Source organism: Rhinoderma darwinii, chromosome 10, assembly GCF_050947455.1.
Source record: "Rhinoderma darwinii isolate aRhiDar2 chromosome 10, aRhiDar2.hap1, whole genome shotgun sequence".
NCBI classification, from domain to species: Eukaryota; Metazoa; Chordata; class Amphibia; order Anura; family Rhinodermatidae; genus Rhinoderma; species Rhinoderma darwinii.
The window spans coordinates 24,295,458-24,322,377 of record NC_134696.1 but is presented as its reverse complement, the minus strand read 5'-3'; the positions used below and the strand labels follow the sequence as shown (position 1 = coordinate 24,322,377).

At 39.1% G+C, this 26,920-nt stretch overlaps 2 protein-coding genes and 1 pseudogene across 2 annotated transcripts; all 3 read right to left on the bottom strand.

The window, feature by feature from the left end:
* Positions 1–1,987: 1,987 nt before the first annotated feature.
* On the bottom strand, positions 1,988–2,932 carry LOC142662576 (olfactory receptor 10AG1-like). The gene has a single exon (XM_075840788.1). The coding sequence runs from the start codon at positions 2,930–2,932 to the stop codon at positions 1,988–1,990; it is 945 nt and encodes a 314-aa protein (XP_075696903.1).
* A 4,774-nt stretch (positions 2,933–7,706) lies between these two features.
* On the bottom strand, positions 7,707–8,645 carry LOC142662575 (olfactory receptor 5V1-like). The gene has a single exon (XM_075840787.1). It carries the CDS (start codon positions 8,643–8,645, stop codon positions 7,707–7,709), a length of 939 nt encoding a protein of 312 aa, XP_075696902.1.
* Positions 8,646–19,181: 10,536 nt separating this feature from the next.
* On the bottom strand, positions 19,182–20,126 carry LOC142662278 (olfactory receptor 5I1-like; annotated as a pseudogene).
* Between the last annotated feature and the right edge of the window lie 6,794 nt (positions 20,127–26,920).

Genomic DNA, 26,920 nt, shown 5'->3' with positions numbered 1-26,920 from the left:
CAGGCAACTTGAGGTCGGGTTCTAGAGGTGAGGTGAGGGGTACTACTAAAGCAGCGTCACCCTGATTGACCCTTTGGGCCAGGGCCTGGACCTGTAGGGAGAGGCCCTGCATCTGCTGGGTCAGGGTCTCAAGGGGGTCCATGATAGCGTCAGCGTAGGAGAAATGGTAGACTAGGTAAGGGCTTGTAATTATGTAATGGCAGGAAGGAGGTGAAGGGAAAGTGAGCCCTAATCTACCCACCGCCCTGTCCCTGCCTACTTGCAACGACCCGCCCTAGGCGACGAGGTACAACTGGGCGGCGGTCCCTACGCTGTCTAAGTGCACAGGAAAACAAACAGGGAACACGCAAGGGAAGGGGCAGTAGCCACGGAACGCCACGAGGAAACGGAGCGGCGAACGAACAGTCAGGACCAGGACGAAGTGAGTACACCCAAGCGGGCACGGAGACAGAAGCAAGCCAGGGGCAAAGCAAAGCAGGTCAAGCAGAACTGCAGCAAGGCAGAAGCACGGCAGGAGCAGGCTGGAGCAAGCAGCAGTGGGGCCAGGAATCCAAAAGAATTACAAGCGCTGAGGGAGAGAACAGGGCAGGTAATAAAGGACAGGGGGCGGAGCTAACTCCAACAGACCAGGCCGCGATAGGCTCTCCCACTCCTGAGCCTGCCACCCTGGTTGGTGGGAGATGGTGTCAGTCGAACAGGTCTGGCCTCAGGTGTGGATTGATTAATCCCAGGAGTATACCTAGATGAAGTACCTGGCAGATCCCTAACAGTTCCATACACTGAACACATGGTGATCTCCCCTCTCCCCCCTCCCTGTAGCATGGGATGTCATACATCACATGCCTCTTATCTCCACTGCTCCCTTCTTTTCCCTCTCCATCCCTGTCTCTGGAGGGATTGTGTTTCACATGCTGGGCAGCATGTCAGTGTGCAACAGAATAGCAGAGCAGACAGTGAGTTCTTACAGGACTACCTTACACCTTGTAATAAAGGTGCATGCAGGCAGCTGTAAATATAGGCAATGTCTGTGAGAGGCTAGCGGAATCTTTGGAACTGTACCACTTTTCATGGCAATCCCACATACAGAAATCCTGGAAGCATCTAAACATAGATGCTATACACAGCTGGGTAAGCATTCAGACACATACTGTATAGTTACTTTTCTGTATTTTTTTGTAAGCTCGAGCTCGGAAAACCCCTTTAATCCACACCCCCATATCAGGCAAATAAATCGAGAAATCATTCAGACTCCAGACCAGACTATATAGTGACCCTTCTCGCTCCCAGCTTCTAGTTGAACAAGAGCCAGGAGCGAGAAGTATAAATATACATCCCGCTATCCATTGGATTATTTGACACTTATTTTTTTTGGGGTGTCGGGCTGTATCTCCTGTTTTAGTTTTTAATTGCTACATGGTAATTTTCATGCAACTCATTTTATATTCAAATAATTGTGCTCTTTAAATATGATAAAAATGAACATCGAGGCATTGGTATCACTGAAGATATATGTATGTACCCTGCCACATGCCTGACTTAAGATTGATGAAGGCTCCTGGGCAAAACATGTATGGGAGGCCCACTCCCATTTTTAAAAATTGTGAATAATACCACAAGTAACTAATAAAATTACGACAAACAAAGTGCCAAGATATGAACATATAATGCTTACATAATTATGCCATATAGTACACAAAATAACAGTAACGAAATAACACTACAGCTTGACTTAAATTTGCAATGACATTGAGCAGATGTTTTAATAGGCTGTTGAAGTCGTGATAATCCTAAAAGGTGAAGGCCCTAGGGAATCTGCCCCTCTTGCCCATGCTATGAGCCGACTCTGCTCTGACATCATCATATTCCAATTCTGGTATAATCAGTATAGCACACAATTTTATGGGGCAATAATAGAAACAACATTTCAAGAATTTTTTTAATGACGAACAGAAGCATTATATAATATGACAAAGAACAAAAATATTATTTAGCATTGATGAGCTAATTTTGTATTATAGAAAATTCTTCTGACCGCGTATATCACATCGTTATTTCTTAAACTGTATATAAAGGGATTTAACAGTGGCGCAATAATAGTATACATGAGCGATATATACTTGTCCTCACCAGTCCCATAACTCGACTTGGGCCTCAGATACATTACACTACCGGATCCATAGAATATAGTCACCACTATTAGGTGAGAGGTGCAGGTGGAGAAAGCTTTCTTCCTTCCTGAAGTTGAATGTTTCTTTACAATTGTCCATATTATTATTGAATAAGAAATAACTGTTAATATAAAGGAACCTACAATAACAGACAACGTAATAATTAACGTAATAACTTCATGAATGTGGGTGTTGGCACACGCTAGTGCCATAATAGGCGGAATATCACAGTAGAAGTGGTTGATTTCATGAGACCCACAGAACGGCAGAGAAAACATGAGCATCGTCTGTATTATGGCAACCATTGTCCCTATTATCCATGAACCGCAGATGAGCTGCATACATATGACTTTATGCATGAGAATGTTATATAATAAGGGGTGACAAATGGCGATATACCGATCATAAGCCATTGACGCTAGCATATAGCATTCAGAGCCGGCAAATAAGAGGAACAGGTACATTTGTATGGCACAGCCATAAAAAGATATGGTTTTGTGCTCAGAGAGAAGGTTTCTTAACATTTTAGGAGTTATAGTTAAAATATAACATATTTCCATGAAGGAGAAATTAGCGAGAAAGAAGTACATAGGGGTTTGAAGATTTGGACTGAATCTGTATAAAATAATCAAAAACATGTGGGCAGATAAGGACATTTTGAAGATGCAAAGAAAGACCACAAAGAGGATGTACTGGAGCTCTGGACCATCGGAAAATCCCAGAAGGATAAATTCTGTTATTGGTGTATGGTTTCCTCTATCCATGATACCTTATAATATTCTAAAAACATGTAATACGATACTCACTTAAAGGGGATGTCTGCTTTGAACAATCCCTCTTTATTCAACCGCTTCCCCAATAATAACCAAACACATGGTATTTTACTACTAGGAACCTCCGTGATCAGCTGTAATCTGGGGAAGAATCTGGCAGCAAGTGTTTAACTTCCCTGCAGTGCCACCACAGGGGAAATTAAGCATTACACAGTTTTTATTAAATTTAATGGACTGGCTGTGTAATGCATAGATATGTTGGGTCCTCCAGAGAAAGAGACGCTTTTTGTAGCTGCTAATAGATCACAGTTCCCATCTATAAACTCAGAATGTCCTGATGGTTTTTGTTTTATTAAAAAAATGGGTTTTCTAAACCAGAATACGCTTTAAAGGGAATTCTTTATACGCTATAAATTAAAGCCATTGGTGGATATGTTATGTGTTCTGGGGAAGTAAAAGCAATCAACCCTAAATTTCCAAATCCTATTTGGATAACCAATAGTTTCCCTGGAATATGGCTGCTAATTGGTTACAAGTAAAAAGGATGATGCCAGTTGTTGTCCTTTCCAGATTTGTATTGAAGAGCAGCAGAAGTTCATATTTACAAAGATGTAATGTTTCAAGAGGTAATAGCAAAATGTTTTGATATTTTGTGAAAGCCAATCTGTACTCAAGATGAGACTATGACACCAACCCCATAACCTGAAGGTTCATACCCAACAACTGGACACGTAAAGGTGCTAAACAAGTAAAATTCAATCAAATTATAACAAAACTTTGAAATAACTGTCTGGATATTCGATGAACTTTATGGAACTTTAGTCTATCGTTTCTTAACTATTTTTCTATTACTTGCATCATGTGATGGTCCCCAATCCTTCACCAGTTCTTACAGTACAGCACAGGGGTCAGCACTATTGTCACTGAAGTCCCAGGTATGAATTTAGCCATGAGTGACATCTGCATGGAGTTTGTATGTTGTTCCCATGTTTTGTGGGCTTCCTCCTCTGGTTTCCTCTCATGCTCCAAAAACATACTCATAGGTCAAGTGGCTTCCTATGAAATTGGCCCTTGTATGTATGTGTCTGAGATAGGAAAATTAGAATGTGAGCTCCATTAGGGGACAGGTCTGTGTGATTGATGACAATCTCTGTACATTGCTACGGAGTGTATTGGCGCTATTCAGAGCTTAGCTTGTCCTTCTCCTAGATGATTGTAAGTAATGTACAGTAGAAGGCTTAGAATGTATCGCATCTGACAAATTTTTGAACTAATCGAAGATCAAGCGGCAATAGAAGAGACCTTCTGCAAAAGTACTAAAACCATGTATCATCATCTAGTCCAGGACACATAAATGTAGTGTAAGACATTACGTCCTGGGGTAGTTACAGAACCTGATGATTATAAGCCACAGGGCAGTCCAGTCATCTTGTCGGGAGACGGTGTATTAAAGCCTTATTTCTGCTTAGCAAGAATCAGCAGAGATAACATTGTCAACAGTTTATATAAAAACAAGAAGATATAAATAATCTTGTTAATTTTTGCAATTATTCTCAGGGGTGAAAAACACACGGGTGTAATTTTGTTTGCAAAGACAGAAATCCTACAAAAACAATTTAATATTTTATCTCTCCACGTTTGGTAAATGTGTGCAAGCTCTTCTTAAAGTGCAGTTGTTTACATTGTGCTCTCAGCCAATCAGATGTCTCACTCTTGTTGCCCCCTCCATTCCCCTCTCACGTTGTTTCACTGAGTGAGAAACTGCAGCTGCATCCCCTTCCTCCTCTCCTCCCTAACAACTACATTAAAGAGTCTCTGTCACCACATTATAAGTGCCCTGTCTCCTACATAAGGAGATTGGCGCTGTAATGTAGGTGACAGCAGTGCTTTTTATTTAATAAAACTATCTATTTTCACCACTTTATTAGCGATTTTAGATTTATGCTAATGAGTTGCTTAATGCCCAAGTGGGCGTATTGTTACTTTAGACCAAGTGGGCATTGTACAGAGGAGTGTATGACGCTGACCAATCAGTGTCATGCACTTCTCTCCATTCATTTAGTCAGCGCATAGGGATCCTTTTAGATCGCTATGCGCTGTCTTATACTAACACATTAACGATACTGAAGTGTTTAGACAGTGAATAGACATTCCACGGACGTGGTGATGCCAATTTTGTTTATTTTTTCAAAAAAATGGGAAAAGGGTTTAAAAAATGGGAAACATTTTTTTTGTTTTTTTTTTACTTTTTAATATATACAGTATGTGTGTGTATATATATATATATATATATATATATATATATATATATATATATATAAATTATTATTTTTTGACACTATTAAAAACTTCATTCTACCTTTTTTTCTTTTTTTTTACACATTTTATGAGTCTCCCTAGGGGACTTGACCCAGCGATCCTTAGATCACTGCTACAATACACTGCAATACTAATGTAGGGCCCAAATGTAAACTCTGTAACAGGGTCTCCACACCTAACATTTTTTAAAATACTGATGTCTTCTCATGTGGCAGCGGGGCTTTTAGGCCCCCTAAGACACAAGAGCCCAAATTGGACTCCAACCTTTGCACCCTTTACAGCCCCTGGAACCATTCTTGTCCATTAATATTATTACACAAGAAGCTTCTGGTACTCGATGGCTCTTTGTCTACAGCATTAGAATTGAATATGGCAGGTGATTTTTGGGAAACCCTCACAGAACTTTAGTTGCACTAAGCACACTAATGCTTTATGTGTACACTCCCAAGATAGCTATAGATTGAGTCTGGGTAGGTGTGAACTGGGTGTTCTGATGATCTTCTTGTCCATTAGAGAACATAATGTGATGGCCAATTGGGGGACTGTCTCTCAGTAAAAGTTTTATTATATTTAATATGTTTAATATATTTTTATTTCTGTAGAAAAAGTACACCCTCTGCTTTAATACCTGTACTGAAGCCTTTGGCAGAAACAACCCCCATCAGATGTTTTTTTTCCTAACTGTGTACCAGTCTCTGATATATGCTGTGTGAGCGAACTGGACTCTTTTTCTGTTTGGTTTCTTCTAGATCTCACAGAAAACAACTCTATATACCTCTGTATAAGGTCAGGGACATACTAATATACAGTATGGCTCCAAAGACTTCTATAGGTATCGTACCACTGTTCTGTACTGAGGGTTCAACACGGCTGTAATAGGGTCGCGTGCTTGACCTGTAAAGCTGACCATGCCCCTTTTTTTGAGGCACTAACTGAAGATAGTAGACAAAATGTGGTTTAAGGTGAATTATTTTTTTTAGCTGTTTTTTGTCTAGCCTCTTATTCATGATAAGTAATAGAGTTTTTCAATTACATGTTTTAAAAAACAAACTGCCTCCCTTTTCCGGCGCTGAATAAACACAGTTACGCTACATGTAAATATCAAAGCGGTACTCAAGTCCATACAAGTGTAAGTGTGTGGGGGGGGGGGGGGGATTTCCAACTCTTAAAGGATACTTTGCGTTTCATTTATGTCTAATTTGTTTATATGTAAAAGTATGGTTTAATGTATAAATGCACTGCGCCTTTAAGTGCTGTATGCTTGTGCTGTTTCCTCCCCCAGGTGTCCTTTCCTAAGAGTGGCCTGTCCGGCCTGTCCTACTTTAGTTGTGCTGTTTTACTTATGTTGGGTATTTCACTGTAAAGTTACTGTTTGCAGGTGTGGCAGATGTTGATTTTCTGGCTTGCTTACAAAATTATTTGGCGCCAGGATGTAGTGGACTAAACCATCTTTGCTAAATTTCTGCCACTCCATAACAGCTCAGTGTGGCTATGCTCCATCCTGATGCTGGGCACATCGCCTTTTCTATAAACCAGCGGTGTTTCTGCCAAACTGCTGTGTTCAAGTGGAAGAGAAAGAACTTAGCTTAAGAGAGTGACCTGTGGAGTGACGGTACTGAAGTTGGCGCCTGAGTTTGTGGGTCCTGCACTGTCGCGGATGATGGGCTAGAGCCTTCCCATGTGTGACAGCAAGTGCAGTGCAGCAAGCCAGTTGCGGCCTAGTAGGGAATTGCCAGACCTGCTCTTGCATGAGGGAAGAGCGCACTTAGCTATGACGACAGCATCCATAATTCATCTTCCTGAGCCGTGTGTAAGAACTGTGCCTCTTGTGATCAGAAGTGTGATTTTTAATTTTTTTTCCTGCTATGGCCGGGTGCTAATACTGGTCTAGTAAATTTCCGTTGACACAAATCTCCTATACCATCTTTTGCTAAAAATCTCCAGTACTGTGACATACTCGTATTGGCCCAGACCACCGTCAGTGCCACCCCTCACTATTTGAGCAATGTGCAAGATACCTTTTGTGATATGGCTGCCCTGGGGACACACAAAGTTTACAGACCGCTGCGCTCAATTCAGCGGGCATCATAATGATGTAGGACATTTTTTTTTAAAAAACATTGGAAAGCCATCTTATATATGGAGGATTACAAAACAAAACAGAAACTCTTTATTTTGACACACAGGCCTAACTGGTTGAAAACACTAGCAACGTGCGAGAGTAGTCATTTTATACATACAGTGACATCTCTCCAGAAGACCACCACTGGAGGAGACCATCCTGATCAAGACCAAATGATGGATTTTCAATTCTCTAATATCCTATGTACAGTTTATTGTCCTTCTAGAAGACATTTTTCAAAGCTATTTTTTGGTTGTGTTTTCAGAGGTTTTGAGATAAACACAAAATACACACTATACACTACACAATTCTTTTTTAATTATCTTAAAGTGCTATTTTAATTCGACATACTATCTTTTTAACTGCATGTTTTACATCATTATTTCTTAAACTATATATGAAAGGGTTAAGCAAAGGTGCAATAATAGTATATATGAGGGACAAAAACTTCTCTTCATCCATGCCATAACTTGACTTTGGTCTCAAGTACATAATAGTGGCTGACATATAGAACAAAGTTACAACTATCAGGTGGGAGGTACAAGTTGAAAAAGCTTTTTTCCTCATCCCTGCAGAATGGCGCTTGAGAATTGTCGAGATGATGTTTGCATATGAAATTACTGTCAATATAAAAGGCCCTATAATAATAAAAATTGTGATTAATAGCATAATAATTTCATTGAACTTTGTGTTAATACAGGCCAGACTCATTAAAGGCGGAATATCACAGTAAAAATTGTTGATTCTATTGGAGCCACAGAATGGCAACGAAAATATGAGTATGGTTTGTAGGACACCAACCGTGGTCCCAATGAGCCAAGAACCAATGACCAGCCTGATACAAACTACCTTCCTCATAATATTACTATATAATAATGGATGACATATGGCGTTATATCGATCGTACGCCATGGCTGCCAGCATATAGCATTCTCCACTGCCCAGTAATAGAAAACAGTACATTTGCACAGCACATCCGTAGAAGGTGATGTTTTTGTGATGTGAGAGACAGTTTTTTAACAAGTTGGGAACTATAGTTGACAGGTAACATATTTCCAAAAAGGAGAAATTGGCAAGAAAAAAATACATAGGAGTATGAAGATTTGGGCTGAAATTATATAAACTAATTATAAACATATGAGCCAGCAGTGAAATCTTATAGGTGCAGAGAAAGACCACGAAGAGGAAATACTGCAGTTGAAGAACACCAGAAAATCCAACAAGTATAAATTCATGTATTCTTGTATAGTTTCCTTTCTCCATGTTATTGATTGTGTCACCAATAAATCAAAAACATTTGTGCCTACAAAAAAAAAATCATAATTATATCAAATAAAGAATGAATTTAATAAAAATCAACACTTTCAAACTAAAAGTAGACAAATTCATTTGTAGACGATACTAAAGCTTAGTCTAAAGTTTAATTTGAATTTAGCAGGTGGCAAAAACTAGATATTGTCTAAATCAGATCATTTAATTATTATTTTTTTTTAATTAAACTGTAATATTTTAAAAGTTTATTTGTCCACACATTTTATTAAAATAGCCACATTTTTGGATTCAGGATTGAACAGTAAAATATGTAAAAAGTATTTTTAAGAAAATGACCACTGTATCCTCTATTTAAACTCTTCAAGATAATAACAATCAGAACAAAATATTGGTAAAAAAAAAATATGATATTGTTATTATTATTATTGTTCTTATATTATAAAAAAAAAAGTATACTACCTAGAAGTATTTTTTTTTTCTTTTAGAAGTGTCTCCCTTGTAGTGCAGTTTAAGAGACTGATGAGTTCAGAATTCACTGGTCATTTTAGACTGGTGGTCATTGACTTGCAAATATGACAGCAAAGACTTGTCTTTAGAAGAACTTTTTTGGATGTCTTCAGTGTCCTCAATCATCATCATGATAAGTTTGCTTGTAGTGGCTCATATAAGAAATTTGCCAAATTTTTTGCTTTAACTTTGGATTTTATTTATTTATTTTTTAAGTCCTATTTAGGTAAATCCATAGGTTCATGAACCTGATGACGAAATCCCTGTAGTACTAAAACATGCTGCAAGCTAATAAAAGTATTCTAATCACAAGTACTCACTTTTCTAATACAATATCTCAATTCCGTGTATCTTCCTTTTTCTGTTACCAGCCAATGGTCCATGTACTCTATGGAAAGATTTAATTTCCTCCACTGACGAAGGAAACAATTCCTGCAGTTAATAAAGTTTTCAATTGACAGCAATGGCGTGTAAATCAGAACAGAGATTGTTAAGACACTGATTAGGTTGTTGAATATTAACTCAAACGTCTAACTATATGGCAAAGCGTAAGATGAATAATGAAGTTTTCCAACAATTTTTGGAAAACAATATTTTATTTTTCACATAACTACTGTACTAAAAATTTTGGTATATTGTATACTTATATTTTATTTTTAAATCAATACATTTTTATTGAAAAATGTTTACAACTTTTTTCAAACAATATAAACCATCCTTGGTCCCAGAACATGGACCTGCGTACAATAATACATACATGTGATATGTCATTGAAGGATATACATAATCATAACCAGAAAACAACCACAAAAGAACTTAAGAACTTTACTATGCCATTTTCAAACCAATGTTAATATTAATTATGTCATAGTGCCAGCGAACTTTCTGCACTTAAGTGTAATACTTCGAATTTACCCAAAGCTCCCAATAACGTGAACTCTTGGCATACCCAGAGGGAGATTGTAAAAGCATGGATTCATGGTGACATGCTATATTTACCCTGCCTATCACCTCCGATAAAGAAGGGGAGATAATTGATTTCCATGACTTAGCTATTGCCATTCTAGCAGCAATGAAAACATGGTGTATCAGTACCCGATGCTCCGCCATTATGTCTTCCAAGCCAATGTCTAAAATAGCCAATTCCGGGCAGAACGGAATAGATTCTCCTATAATTTCAAATATGAGGCGAAAAACCTCCCTCCACAATACCCCCACCCTAGGGCAGGACCACCACATATGCAATGTGGAACCCAGGGAACCACATCCTCTCCAGCAGTCATTAGAACTGCCTTGGAATATGTGTGCACATCTGGAAGGTGTTAGGTACCATCTCATGTGGATTTTACGGGTGAGTTCAATATGGTTAACACATATGGAGTGACGAGTAATAAAACTAGAGGCCTTCATCCATTGTGCCATGGAAAACGTAGAGCCCATCTCCCGTTCCCATCGTAATATGTGAACTGTATACTTATATTTTAAATAAAAAAAATAATATTGAAAATTATCTAACAATCGTTTCATAATTAGATTTGAATTGATTAGAATTTTAAAATATAAATTTTTAAAATTAATGCACCTGTTTTACCTGATGACCTTTATTTAAATAGAAGTATATATACAGAAAATATTGATACTCAAGCAAAAATTATGTGTGTGTGTTTGTGTGTGTGTGTGTGTGTGTGTGTATGTGTGATATGTATATATGTGTTAACGCAATCATGGTGTTATGTTTTAAACATATTCTAATCACTTTCACAATATATATATATTTATTTTGAATGGACCTTTTACATTTAATGTTTTTTTATCAATCCACAGAAAATATAGTAGGCCATAAGAATAATACAATTAATTAAATAATACAAGATATTACAATATCTGCACTTGTTTTACCCGCTGACTCTTATTTAAATAGAATTATATATACAGAAAATGTTGATATTCTAGCAGAAATGACATATTTATATTTTGAATGAACCTTTACATTACATTTTGTTTTATCAATCAATTCACAAAAAGATAGTAGGCCATTAGAATAATAAAATTAATTAAATAATACAAAATATTACAATATCTGCACCAGTTTTACATGAAGAATCTCAGTGACATTATCTGATTATTATTCTCTTTGTAAAATTCCCACTGAGCATTATAATGATGTAAGCATCTGGCAATCTAGTCATTTATATACACAAGCAAAGGAAAACAACTGAGTAATATTTTCATAATTTCCCACTGAGCTAAATTATATTCCAAAGTTTAAATTGGTGGTCAGTAAAAGAATTGTTTTAAAATAAAATAATTTCCTCCATTCTAAAATCAAAGATTCTTCATAGTATTGTTCCCATACATTTTAGCACATTTTGTTTCAATAAAAAATAATGTAGGAACTGTGCCATTAGATTAATGCTAACATCCCTGGTACTTTAGGGTAGTGAAGGGGTTCAAACCGGATAGTCTAGGGTAGTTGAGGGGTTTATGTTAACATTTCTGGAAGTCTAGTGTGGTGAATTGGTTAAAAGTCCTATTACTGGTGGCCTAGAGTAGTGAAAGGCTTAATGGTTTAATCTTAGATGGACTAAAATAGTAAAGGGCCTAAATAGGACTACAATATTGATAGCCTCTCCTTAGGATAGGCTGTTAAAATCAGATCTATGGAGGTCGGACTATAGGCACCCCTGCCAATTAGCTGACTGGGACTTGTTGGGCATTCATGGAGGTTTTGTGACATTGAGATAATGGGGGCTTAGTGCCACGGGGGGCTCTTTGGCTGGCACTCATGGGATTATCTGTGACTTTGCACTTATGAGAGGGTTTCATGGCATGAATATTATGGGAGAACTACTGTTAATGACTAACGTTTGTAGACAAGCTCTGTGGCTGGCACTTATGAGGATTGTGCCATAGTACTTCTGGGTGGGCTCAATGAAATAGCACTCATGATTGGACTCTGTGGCATGGCACTGACGAGAGTCTTGTGGGTGGCACTCATTAGTGGGGGGTCGGGTGCATGTAGGAATCTTTGTGGCAGGTAGTTATTGGGGGTTTTGGTAGTTGGCTGTCTTTGGGGGACTCTGTGACTGGCACTGTTTTGGGAGATCCAAAAAAAACAGCGACGGAATTGCTTTTTTTTAAAACCCCCCAATTTCTTTTTTTTATTTTTATTTTATAAAACTTAAGCAACAAGTCCCATTTTCCCCAAAACAAAGAAGATGTTATCCCAGTATATTATAAATTAGCTAATCACAGATCTGTAAAGAAGCGTCTGGGCTGCAGTGCAAAATCTGTAACAGCCCCTCCTTCCACATATCATGTGACCCATGGTGTCTTCTTATGTGCAGAAGCGCATTTGGGCGACCTCGAGCACCAGGCCTCCGTTGCGGCTACTGCCTCTGCACTCTCTATAGCTACTCCCCTGGCTTAACATATACTATTTACACAATTACAGTATATCACAAAAAAGTTGTATACACTTAATATAAAATCTACATTTTCACGAAAAACACTTTACCTGCTATAATCTGTTTTAGTATTATTTGTGCAGAATCTGATGGTAAGGCTTCATATATAACATATATCAATGTTGTGTTAATGTAACCTAAAGGGATATATATATATATATATATATATATATATATATATATATATATATACACAGAAATAAACAATTGTACCTAATTGGAAGGTAAATTATACACCAAGGATTAATTTGTGTTAAGAGATACACATTTCTGAAAATAAGGCAATTACTTCACCTAAAGTATGAGATCGAAAAATAGATAGATAGATACAGTACATTCGGAAAGTCTTCAGACCCTTTCCCTTTTTTCACATTTTGTTATGTTGAGACCTTGTGCTGAAATAAAAAAAAATCAAGTTTTCTCCCTTTGACTGCATTGTATCAGGACTGTAGTCACTGTATGATCTGCAGCGAGATGATGGATGGTATACTTGCATATCCTTACCATTGTTCAGCCCATACTGGGAGCTGCAATTTTAATCCGTACAAATTTATATGGCAGAAGTTAAACCAAATTTGCAAATGATCTCTGTACTGAGCTGTAATTGTGCTTTACTCCATTCTGGTGCTGTATATATGTACTGAGCTTTATTCTCGTGCTGTATATATGTACTGAGCTTGGCTCTGGTGCTATATTTATGTATTGAGTTTGGTTATTTTGCTGTATGTATGTACTGGGCTTTGTTGTGGTGCTGTATATATGTACTAAGCTTGGTTCTGGTGCTGTATTTTTGTACTGGAATTTGTTCTGGTGCTGTATATAGGTACTGAGCTTTGTTCTGGTGCTGTATATATGTACTGAGCTTTGCTACGGTCACGATCTGTGGGTATGTGAACCCACTAGGCCGCACCGCCGTAGCGGAGTAGCAGCTGGCCAAACAACAGTGTACCAAGTCTATACAAAGTCCAAGCACAAGGGTACCTGCAATAGTCCAGACAGTAGCAGCGGCTTAGGCACAGATGGTATTTTCACGACAGGTGATGCAAAATGTGGCAGGAGGTACCAGGCGTGGTAGATGACCCCAAACAGGGTGTAAGACAGCAGGCATAGCAGACGGCACAACACGACTCCAACACTAGAGAGGGCACAGGAACAAATACAGCACGGGATACAGGTAGCAGGGGACGGGAACACTGGGAACAGGATACGACTAAGGGACCATTTGCAAGACTAACATAGGAATACAAACGATGCTCAGGCAAGGAGTGAAAGGGCATGGCTCTACTTATAGTCCAGGGTGATCTGGGGATAATTACTTAATTCTTTACATGTGCGCGCTGGCCCTTTTAAGGCTGGGAACAAGCTCACGCACGCACCCTAGTGGTTACTGTAGGTCAGTACAGCCACAAGGTCTCGCATCTCCGGGGAGGGAGACGTCGGCAGGATGAGAGGGGTCTGCGGCCATTGCAGCTCTGGTGCTGTATATCTGTACCGAGCTCATTCTGGTGCTGTGTGTATATATATATATATATATATATATATATATATATATATATACTGAGCTTGGTTCTGATGCCGTATATATGTACTGAGTTTTGTTCTGGTGCTGTATATATGTACTGAGTTTTGTTCTGGCGCTGTATATATGTACTGAGCTTGGTTCTGTTGCTGTATAAATGTGCTGAGCTTTGTTTTGGTGCTGTAATTATGTACTTGGTTTGGTACTGGCCCCATATCTGTGCATTAGCCAGGAGATTTCTTGCAGCGTACATTGTCCTCCACCTTTCTCATGGTGCACAGTCTAATGAAATGGCCTGAGCACACTTAGGATATTGAATGTGCACATGTAGGTCTATACAGGTTAGTTTAATATAATGTGTGGATAGGTATGTATGCTTATGTAATTATATACATAGTGTAGCAATCCAGTTAAACCTTCTGTAAAGGGAGCCACACAAGCTTGGAAAGTTTCTGGTATATTTTGCACACCTCAGCTGATGCAGAACATCATAATACACACCTACGCTGATGCAGAACATCATAATACAGACCTCAGCTGATGCAGAACATCATAATACACCTCAGCTGCTGCAGAACATTATAAAACACAACTCTGGTATTGCAGAACATTATAATTCACACCTCAGCTGCTGCAAAACATTAAAGAGGCTCTGCCACCAGATTTTGCAACCCCTATCTGCTATTGCAGCAGATAGGCGCTGCAATATAGATTACAGTAACGTTTTTATTTTTTAAAAACGAGCATTTTTGGCCAAGTTATGACCATTTTCGTATTTATGCAAATGAGGCTTGCAAAAGTACAACTGGGCGTGTTGAAAAGTAAAAGTACAACTGGGCGTGTATTATGTGCGTACATCGGGGCGTGTTTACTACTTTTACTAGCTGGGCGTTCTGATGAGAAGTATCATCCACTTCTCTTCAGAACGCCCAGCTTCTGGCAGTGCAGACACAACGTGTTCTCGAGAGATCACGCTGTGTCGTCACTCACAGGTCCTGCATCGTGTCGGCACCAGAGGCTACAGTTGATTCTGCAGCAGCATCAGCAGGTAAGTAGCTACATCGATTTACCTGCAAACGCCGATGCTGCTGCAGAATCATCTGTAGCCTCTGGTGCCGATGTGTCCTCGCTCGTCTGACACGATGCAGGACCTGTGAGTGACGACACAGCGTGATCTCTGGAGAACACGCTGTGTGTCTGCACTGCCAGAAGCTGGGCGTTGTGAAGAGAAGTGGATGATACTTCTATACACAACGCCCAGCTAGTAAAAGTAGTAAACACGCCCCGATGTACGCACATAATACACGCCCAGTTGGACTTTTACTTTTCAACACGCCCAGTTGTACTTTTGCAAGCCTCATTTGCATAAATACGAAAATGGTCATAACTTGGCCAAAAATGCTCGTTTTTTAAAAATAAAAACGTTACTGTAATCTACATTGCAGCGCCGATCTGCTGCAATAGCAGATAGGGGTTGCAAAATCTGGTGACAGAGCCTCTTTAAAAAAACACACCTCAGATTCCATTGATCTGTATTAAATTACTTAGCCTGCTCCCATGTAGTTTTATATGGTCATCGAAATTCTCAATGTTTTCTAAAATACTTATTATTTATAGAAGCAGTGAACTTATCACATATATAAAAAAATAATGATAAAATATACAAAAATACAAAAACTGTGAAAGCCAACATTTAAAATGATTCCCTATATGTTACAGCTTTTATCTTAGTTGTTACATTTCCAAAATCAGTATCTCTCGCTGTAGTTTAAAATGTAAATTTTTGATTTTTATTACTAGTGGTAAAAGTTAATATTTTCCTTATTTTTTTAAGTATTCAATTCATATATTTTTATTGCGAAAATATTACAAAAATAAAAAAATAATACAAATAGAAAATACATTTAATAAATGCTTGAATTAATTGATATAAGATTTAACGTTGAAACAGCGCAACATGACATAAAGCAAAACAAGTAACTGCTATGACTTACATTGTACATTTTTAGGTAGGCAGCAAATCATTAGAAACTCAGTGAAATAAGTCCTCCATGTGACAGTGGATTGGATTGTATAGTGATGCATTATTCATTCAATTCTTTCCCAAGTGGTAGTTCGTTTTTATAGATGAGCAGACCACTAAGGTAAGGTCCCCAAAGAACCTGCGATTGTAGCTCTCTCTACATCAATATGAGATCAGGTGGCAAGGCGTTTTTGGTAAGTTTGTGAAACACATTGTGAAAATATATTCAATTCCAAATCAAATGATTTTTTTGTTAAAAAGTGTTGAACAAAAACAACAAAATTATCATCGAATTTGGGGTTTATTTTTAATTTAAAAATATAAATATTATTTTAAGAACTAAATAAAAAAATTCTATGTTCATACACGGTATAGTTAGTAAAGTAAGAAAGAATATAGAAGGAGAGTACACCCTTTTTATCTTAAAGAGGCTCTGTCACCAGATTTTGCAACCCCTATCTGCTATTGCAGCAGATCGGCGCTGCAATGTAGATTACAGTAACGTTTTTATTTTTAAAAAAACGAGCATTTTTGGCCAAGTTATGACCATTTTCGTATTTATGCAAATGAGGCATGCAAAAGTACAACTGGGCGTGTTGAAAAGTAAAAGTCCAACTGGGCGTGTATTATGTGCGTACATCGGGGCGTGTTTACTACTTTTACTAGCTGGGCGTTGTGTATAGAAGTGTCATCCACTTCTCTTCACAACGCCCAGCTTCTGGCAGTGCAGACACAGCCGTGTTCTCGAGAGATCACGCTGTGACGTCACTCACAGGTCCTGCATCGTGTCGGCACCAGAGGCTACAGATGATTCTGCAGCAGCATCGGCGTTTGCAGGTAAGTCGATGTAGCTACTTACCTGCAAATGCTGATGCTGCTGCAGAATCAACTGTAGCCTCTGGTGCCGACACGATGCAGGACCTGTGAGTGACGTCACAGATCTGCACTGCCAGAAGCTGGGCGTTCTGAAGAGAAGTGGATGATACTTCTCATCAGAGCGCCCAGCTAGTAAAAGTATTAAAAACGCCCCGATGTACGCACATAATACACGCCCAGTTGTACTTTTACTTTTCAACACGCCCAGTTGTACTTTTACTTTTCAACACGCCCAGTTGTACTTTTGCAAGCCTCATTTGCATAAATACGAAAATGGTCATAACTTGGCCAAAAATGCTCGTTTTTTTAAAATAAAAACGTTACTGTAATCTACATTGCAGCGCCGATCTGCTGCAATAGCAGATAGGGGCTGCAAAATCTGGTGACAGAGCCTCTTTAAGATTGACCTGCAACTTTATCTCACTGCTTAAACCTCTCTTCTCTATGGAGAAAAGAGTTCTAAAAAATAAAGCCATTAAATGACATTTTGACCAAATTACCAATGAGATCAAGTTTTGGAGCAAACCTTAGAAGGAGTCCCACTGAGCGATTAATTTTAATAATATATCTGTACAGGAAAGCTATGGTTTCGGACATGAAAAATTACGTAATTTTGGCTGCCTGCAGCCATCACTTGTAAAATTATTTTCAGTGGGCTCTCCTAGTGGTGGCTGTAGGTATTCCCTATGACCGTGTCACAGCAAGTACCGTAGATGAGGCAGCTTAGTGTTTGGCTCCTCCCACCATGCCTCTATGATATGTATACCACTGCTATCCGCAAATTTAGTAATCACTCAAGTCATTCTCTGTTTAGCAAATTTCCGATTTTATTAGTATTCTTACAATAATAGGTACCAAACAAATAAAAAAATGAGACATAAAATGTGGAAATTAGAATAGTGCAATATTGGTACTCCCAATCTAATCATTTAGAAATTCTGCTACAATACCAACACTACATTGACAAAATTAAAGTAACATGGCCGACATGGACTGTTGGAACTTGCGGAAGTCAAGGATTCTGATTTTTAGCTTGTCATAGGGAGGGAGTGGTGATTCCTGGAGAATTTTTATAATGGGTGTACAATTTGCAGCCCATACTTGTGTGCAGGCTCCAGCCATCTCTGGCACCCCTATATTTGGGATGTCCCCTCTGTTCAGAGAGGAAGAGATCAGATGGAACAGTAGTTGTGCATGAATGGGGCTCTCTCCATTGTAGTTTATGGGACTAAATCCCATAAACTACAGTGGAGATAGATTTGCTCATGCATAGCCACTTCCACTCTTCCTCTCTAAGTTTTAAGCAGGAGAATAGAGTAGCCCCATTCTCCCGATAAGTGGAAGCCCCAGAAGTGGAGCCTCAGCTATCAGACATTTTTGGCATATGCTGTCGATTATATCTCAGATGAGAATAATACTTTGTTGTTTTGCGGTCCTTGTGAGTGGTACAATCTGACAAAGTGGCCCTCAGACTAAAAAGGGTAGTGCACCCCTGTTTTATTCTTTGTTGTAGCAATTGGAGGGGGCCACAGTGGATTGCACTTTGATGACATATCCCATCAATATGCCATCAATGTCTGTGCTGAGAAAACACCTCTAAACCCTGTGGACAGCACAAAAATCTGGGGTTCCTAAGAGACCCCATTCTAAAAGGATTGAACAATATGTCTACAGCACATTGTTGTTTTCAAGGTAAGCAGCTGGGTCTCTGCAAAAATACATGGGTCAAGGGTGACCTGGGGTCAAGTCCAACCAATAGGCCATCAACCAATTATTTAGTATGGATCTTATATGTAGGGTTTATAAATTGTTATAGAAAGCAAATAAAATAGTTTTTGTACAGGTTCAGTTGAAACCCGTCTATACTTTAGTTTAACGTTTTACCAAGGATTTTGTGATGTGGTGATGATATGGTCTTGTGCTGCGCCACTACCGCAAAGTATAAGGGCACGGTGTCCATTTAAAAAATGTTTATTATTGAATGTTGAGACATAATTATTACATTTTACTTCCTGGGATAATGCCTTTAAGTATTAGCAATGATTCCCTTCGCCTCCTAGTTAATATCAGTTTACAAAAACATTTGAACTGGTAGATATTTAGCGTTAATTTTTCTCACATCAAAAACAACTTCCTCAATGAGCCAATGGCGCCACCATCCAATTCAGTATTTTTTTAATTGCAATTTTGACTTCGTTATTCCTTAAACTGTAAATAAAAGGATTTAATAGTGGAGCGATAACAGTGTACATAACGGCCACCATCTTGTCCTCATCTTTACCGTAACTTTACTTTGGTCTCAAATACATAAAAATGACAGAACCATAAAAAATAACAACAACTATTAAGTGAGAGGTACAAGTGGAAAATGCTTTTTTCCTTCCAGAGGTTGAGTTAATGTTCATGATTGTTGATATGATCTTCACATAAGAGATAATTGTCAATACAAGTGACCCCACGGTCATTCCACCCCCAAAAATGAAGACTATAAGCTCATTGAGCCAAGTGTCCTTACATGACAGCTTGAGTAATACAGGGACATCACAAAAGAAACTATTAAGTTTATGAGAGTCACAGAAAGACACAGAGAATGTAAATGCGGTGTGGATTAAAGCATTGGTTGCCCCAATGGCCCACGACCCGGCAATGAGCTGAATACAGGATAATTTGCTCATAATAATGGTATATAGCAACGGATGACATATAGCATTGTATCGGTCATAAGCCATGGCTGAAAGAATATTGAACTCAGTCCCAGCCAACATTAGGACACAGAACAACTGAGCAGCACAGCCGTAGAACGAAATGGTTCTATTTTCCGACAGGAAGTTTGCCAACATTTTTGGAGTTGTAGATGAAATGTAAAAAATTTCTAGAAAGGAAAAGTTGGTAAGAAAAAAATACATGGGATTCTGAAGAATTGGGCTGAAATTATATGCAAGAATTATGGATAGATTTCCAATCAAGGTGATTATATACATAAGAAAAAACACAACAAAAAGAAAAAGTTTAAGTTCCGGCTTCTCAGTAAGTCCCACTAGTGTAAAGTCTGTGTTTAGGGTCTGGCTTGCATTGGACATCGTTGGCTCTGTAGAGGAAATATCAGAATACATTAATAGTAGTAGAAGTTTATGTTATAATCTTTCAGTACCTTAGTAAGTCATAGTGATGAGCACATTTTTGATAAATCTCTTCCCCATTCATTCTCTAGGCGGTAACTTATCCAGATTTTCATCAAGAAATATACCGGATGAATCTATGTTACCTAATTGTTTATTAAAGGGGCAGCCCAGTTTGGTCAAGCCCTTACCAAAAAAGAGGTCCTCCAAAAATGATCTCGGGGACACCCCATGATAAGTAAATGAGTTGTCATAGGGAGAGAGGAAGCATTACATGGTGGCCATTGAAATCAACTGCCCATCGGCGTAATGCAATTCCGAGCTGGACCCTCCAGAGGGAGCACTGCTCTTTGTAGAGGCTCTCCACTCCAATGAATAAAATTAATCCTGAGCAATGGACTTTCTCTTTATTACATATGCTCTAAAAGACAACAAAGGTTGGTGTATCTAGAAATAAGGCAGTGCATAACACTCTGACACTACTTACATAAAATAAGCGCTCCTGATACTTGTAATTTAAAGGAACTTCATATATTCATATTCATCTGTTGGTTTAGTATAGTTTTATTTCAACTGTACAGAAAAGTGTATCCAACTATTATTTTCTATTTTCTATACGGATGCATCCTGCAGAAAAAAACATATACCGGGCGTTAATTTTTTTTTATAACATGGAAGCCTATATGCGATATTAGGGGCATAACTAGTGATGGGGCCACACAGGAACATTTTAAATAGGCGCCTCCTCCATTGCGGCAGTGGAACACATACAGATACACAAGCAGCGTCGGACTGGCCCACCTGAGGACCAAGTGTACTCAGGTGGGCCCAAGTACCAAGCTGCAGTACTCTTGCTACTATGTAGAGGGCACAAGGGGGCCTAACTAATATATGGGGGGTACAAAAGTGGCCCATTTACTATATATGGAGGGCACAAGGGGGCCTAACTACTATATAGGGGGCACAACAGGGGCCTAACTATTATATGGGTGCACAAAGGGGGCCTAACTACTAAATGGAAATCACAAGGGGACCTAACTATTATATTGGGGGCACCAAAGTTATCTAACTACTATATGGTGGTACAAAGGGGGCCTAATTAATTTATAGAGGCTCAAAGGGGGCATACATTTTATATAGGGGCACAAATGGGGTATACCTACTATAAATAGGCACAAAGGGGGACCTAACTAACATGAGGACATAAATGGGTCCTAACTACTATATGGTCCTAACTAGTATATGGGGGCATAAAGGGGAACCTAACGTCTATCTATCGACCTATCTATTTATCTCATGTTTATCCATCCCTCTATTGAACTCACATGTATCTATCTAATAATATAACTGTCTTCTATCTAATCCGTTCAGTCATGACATTAAAACCACTGACAGGTGAAGGTAATAACATTGATCCTGTTACAATGGTGCCTGTTAAGGGGTGGGATATATTAGGCAGCAAGTAAGCAGTCCGATCTTGAAGTTGATCTGTAGGAAGCAGGAAAAGTGGACAAGTGTAAAAATCTGAGCGACTTTGACAAGGACCAAATTGTGACGGATAGACGACTGGTTCAGAGCATCTCTGGTCTGACACCACAGAAGAGCTACAGCAGCACAAATTGCTGAAAAAGTTACTGCTGGCTATGATAAAAAAAGTTGTCGGAACACACCGAGCATCGCAGTCATAATGCCCATGCTGATCCCTGTCCACCACCGAAAGTGCCTACAATGGGCAGGTGAGCATCAGAACTGGACCATGGAGCAATGGAAGAAGGCGGCCTGGTCTGATAAATCACGTTTTCTCTTACATCATGTTGATGGCCGTGTGCGTGTGTGTCACTTATCTGGGGAAGAGGTGGCACCAGAATGCACTATCGGAATAAGACAAGCCGACGGTGTGATTCTCTGGGTAATATTCTACTGGGAAACCTTGGGTCCTGGCATTTATGTGGATGTGACACATATCACCTACCTAAACATTGACTCAGACCAAGTACACCTATTCATGCAAACGATATTCCCTGATGACCGTGCCCTCTTTCCGCAGGATAATGCCCATGCCACACTGCAAAAATTGTTCAGGAATGGTTTGAAGAACATGACAAAGAGTTCAAGGTGTCCTCCAAATTCTGCAGATCTCATTCCCTTTGATCGTCTGTGGAAAGTGCTGGAAAACAAGTCTGATCCATGGAGGCCGCACCTCACAACTTACAGGAATTAAAAGATCTGCTGCTTATGTCTTGGTGCCAGATACTGCAGGAACCTTCAGAGGTCTTGTGGAGTCCATGCCTTGATTGTCAGAGGGGGACCTACACAATATTAGGTGGGTGGTTTTAATGTTATGGCTGGTCGGTCTATATCGTACTAATCTATCCAAGTATCGATCTATCTATACGTCTCTATATCTCCTATCTATATATCTACTTAAATTGTATAGATAAAAAACATAGATTTTTATTTTTTTTGCACAAATGAAAATACTTTACAGAATAATTGGCCAGTCATTAGTTAGACTGAGTTCAGACACGAATCTGTAGCAAATTCTCAAAATAATGAGTGTGCTACGGATCTGAAAGTTCTCACTATTCCTTCAAATCTGCAGCAAGAAAATATGCTACCTGTAAATGCAATTTTGAAATCCCAATTCACATGAATTCTGCTGTACTTTTGTTGTGGATTTTTGGTGCAGAATCATTTACCAAAAAACCTGCATCAATTTTGGCTCGTCTGAATGTGACCTTATAGGCTCTATCATAAAAATTGAAAATTCCATTATAATTGATGTTCTTTTATTCTTCCCTCTGATATTGCAGCGCAGACAGCTTAAACATATTCATTGAATTTATAAAAATGTTACCTTATTTTATGCCATACAAACCTGTCATACAACTATTGGGATATAGAAATGTTATGGAGTCACGCATCCTATAAAGCGCAGTGCGTTGACTTACAATACACTAGATCCTTGGTCTTATATAGGGTTTGTCAGACACTGGGGATGTTGGAAATCTCCCTGAGATTAATTAACACAAAGGTGACACTCAACAAGGTGTGCACAAAAATATTTGTATGTGTATTTTTTTTACCCTTCAGACATGAAGGTTACACTTTGAGAATCTTATTAAATTTACCATAGCCGTATAAACGTAACTCCTTAACGACCAGTATGTTTTGGTCCTAAATGACTAGACATTTTTTAGTAATTCATGTTTTTTTAAGTTATTTTTTCTTTTTTTTTTCTTTTTTTCAGGGCTGAATTGTACAAAAAGTAAATAAAAAAAAGTCTTAATTTATATTTCTTTATTTTAATTAGTTCCTGCCTTTGTTCGCCGGGTACAATAGAAGTTAAAGGTTAAACAGGTTAAAGGAATACTCAATTCTAAATACAACAATTACAACATTTCACAATAAAAGTTTGTTTTATCAAGGAACCCCTTGTCAATATGTTCGATTAGGCATATATGAGCCAAGGGTCCCATGCTCTGGAAGACCTGGTCCATCCAAGTATTTTATGGTCAAATATTCATTCATTCCATTGAACCATTATAATGGCTTTTATTGGAAACATTGATACAAAATCATCATCTAGTCTATATATTACAATTTGTGACTTTCAGCTGCTCTATGGCTTGGAGTTCATTGATAATTGTGATACATGACAAAATGGACATCTTTTGTTTATTAAGTTATAAACGTCCACATATGATGTGATATGTACTTGTATGGAATATGTATTTATCTCTATGCACAGTACATATCAACTTACACAAATGGAAATATATAGATAAATAAATACTAATACAACATGCAGGACCTAAGTTAAATGCATGACACAACACATAACAAGGGTGGCCATGCGAGTTGTTGGCCTCAATACTGTGAATCTGACTCTTCAAACCCATGATAAAGTGTCTAAAATTTGGCGAGACAGTCAAATATTCCTGGCCCCATGGTCAGGCTGTCTGGTGTCAAAAAGGTTCCACTGTTTCCAGGCTATGACCCAATAATGGGCCCCATATGTCCAGCAGAAGACAACCCAATTTCGAGATGACTTTGGACCCAATCACTTGACACTAGGATCTATTTCTTATGGGTTGATTCAGAAATAACCTATTAGACCTTATTGATGATATGTCGTAAGTTCACTGATAGCAACAAAGATTACTGTACAAATAATAGCGGATATGTCCTGTCTAGTTGGAGGATGGGACCTCATTTCTTCTGGTAGACTCAAGGTACCCAAGCCTGATGCTGCTTGGAACTGTCCTTCAATACCATACTTCTGCCCTGATAAAAAGATATCAATCATGTATGTAGCGATCTCCGCTCCCCGCCGCTGGCACTCTATACTTACTTCTTGGCTTCTTCTGCAGCGTCGCTCCTCTACACACTGCTCAACATCTGGTGGCTTTTCCAGCCGCTGATGTGCTCCACTAAGTCCTAGTACACGCGCGTTCTGACCCTTGTGTTCTTAAGGGCCAGCGCTTGCCAATTTTCAAATCACTCACCTGACTCTGTATAGAAGCTCTGCCTGCTCTTGTACTCATTGCCAAAGCAATTTAGTTCCTAGCGTTCCTCTAGTTTCTGCTTCCTGTGTACCGGCCTTTGCCTGTTTTTTATCATCTGTGCCTGCCGCCTACCCTGACCTATAGCTACGATGAACCTTTATAGCCTGCCCTGACCTTTATCTCTCCAGACCACTCTGTTTCTATTTATGTCAGCCATCACCAAGGGGGTAGTGACCTGGGGTTCCCCCGCAGCACAGTCCACATCCCTGTACAGGAGTTAATTGTTGAAGACCGGGGGTTCCCTTAGACTCTGCTCCCCGGAGTAACCCCAAGTCAAATCCCTTGGTGACAAGTAGAGTTCACAATGCCCCCTGCTGGCCCGATTACAGCCCATTTCTCTGGCTTTGTGGCAATAGATCACTTGTGCTTGTTGGACTTCTTTTTCTGCTATATTCGAGTTGATTGTTCAACTAGAAGTTCCTGTAAGTAAAGGAGAGTGCAGTGCAGGACCATGGAGGAAATACAAGTGATGTATTATACAGGCACTGCACCTGGCCCATTTGTATGAGTATTGCTATAGCAGTCACAACTCTTTGGCCACTTTATGTCGTTATCTTATGGTCAATCCTACGTGGAGGCATAATTTGATGGATAATTCTGTACAGGAAACTAAATAGTATAGACTATTCTGTCTTGATGTAATTTAGTGTCCTTCAAAGGTGTACAGGCCATGCGGCTTCTAAATGTTCCCATTGAAGAGAGGGGTACAGCCCTGGTTGGTCCCATCCATTTTGCAGGACTCCCCTCTATAAAGGAACTGCATTGTTAACAAACAAGGTGGTGTGGAATTGGTTACAGGTTCTAGAAAGCGCATGGAGGGGGGAAATAAGCAAAGACTCTTCTGTCCTGGGTCACAAAGTCTATACCATAATGGGGGGCCATTTATATCTTTACTATGGGGCTCTCTCTCTTCTATGTATGCCACTGCTTTGCTGGCACTAGTATTCTACCTACCCTACTGTATGAACACTAAAATATGGAATTCTTGCAGGGTGGCACCACTATAAAGGTAGCATGTGTCTCTAGTGTGGGAATATTCTACTGGAGTCATTGGCATCATTAGGTTTGGGGGCACTTGGGTAACATCCTATTGAGATTACTGTTGGCTGGTTTTGGAGGGGTAAGGCTTCCATTTGCACATTCTTGTATGCATGACTGAGGCTGCAGAAAAGCACCTTGAAATTATTGGGACACCCAAAAAGCAGTTAGATGGCCACTTACGACATATCGTATTGTTCAGCCCACAATGTCACTTTGTGCAGCCTTTTCTTTAACCATGGAAACACAGACATGCTTGTCTATGTCTTGATATAACAGAAAGACATGGTTGTGAAAAAATCCAGGCAAAGCTGCTACTAGGATATCTCTCGTACAAGCCTGAGGGGCGGTGTATGACACAGGCATTCTCTCTTTAGTGTTCATTAAATCTCGGTGTCATGCACCGCCCCTTAATTTTTATAACGGGTGCATTACCTGTGGCCCATTCTTGTGTGCGGGCCCCAGCCATCTCTGGCACCCACATATTTGGCAACCTCTCTGTTTAGAGAGGAAGAGATGAGATGACTATGCATGAATGCAGCTCTCTCCATTGTAGTTTATGGGAATAACTCCAACAAACTGCAGTGGAGATACCTTTGTTAATGCATGGCCACCTTGATACTTCCTCTCTGAGTGTCAAACAGGGTAGTAGGGGGCCTTCATTCTCCGGATTAATGGAAGTCCCCGAAGTGGAGCCCCAGCTATCAGACATTTATGGCATATACTGTCGATATGTCTCAGATGGGAATAATCCTTTAAATTGTATTACGGTCCTTGAAAGTGGTACAATCTGACAAAGTGGCCCTCGGAATAAGAAAGGTTGTACACCCTGTTTTATAAGTTACGGTGAAAAACATACCCAGGTGTGGCGAGGGTGAGAAATACAGAAGTTTGAAAGATGGTAATTCAAAAAGCTCAATGATCAGATACATTTTTTGTAAAGATTTTTAGAGGAACTGTCTATTTTCTTTGTAAATGGGGCATTAAATAATTTTTCTCATAGGAGTTGTCGTGGAAGTCAATGGCTCAAAATATATTAGACTGAAATTTAGACAAGTGTTCCAACAGACACTCACGCCAGGAACTTTATCCAGCATCCTAATCAGGAGATTTCATACCGATATATATTGAGAGAGCAGAAGAAAACAC

What these genes read in the sequence shown, in the direction of transcription:
- LOC142662576 (XM_075840788.1), bottom strand. Translation starts at nt 2,932, where the DNA reads ATGGATAGAGGAAACCATACACCAATAACAGAATTTATCCTTCTGGGA.
- LOC142662575 (XM_075840787.1), bottom strand. Translation starts at nt 8,645, where the DNA reads ATGGAGAAAGGAAACTATACAAGAATACATGAATTTATACTTGTTGGA.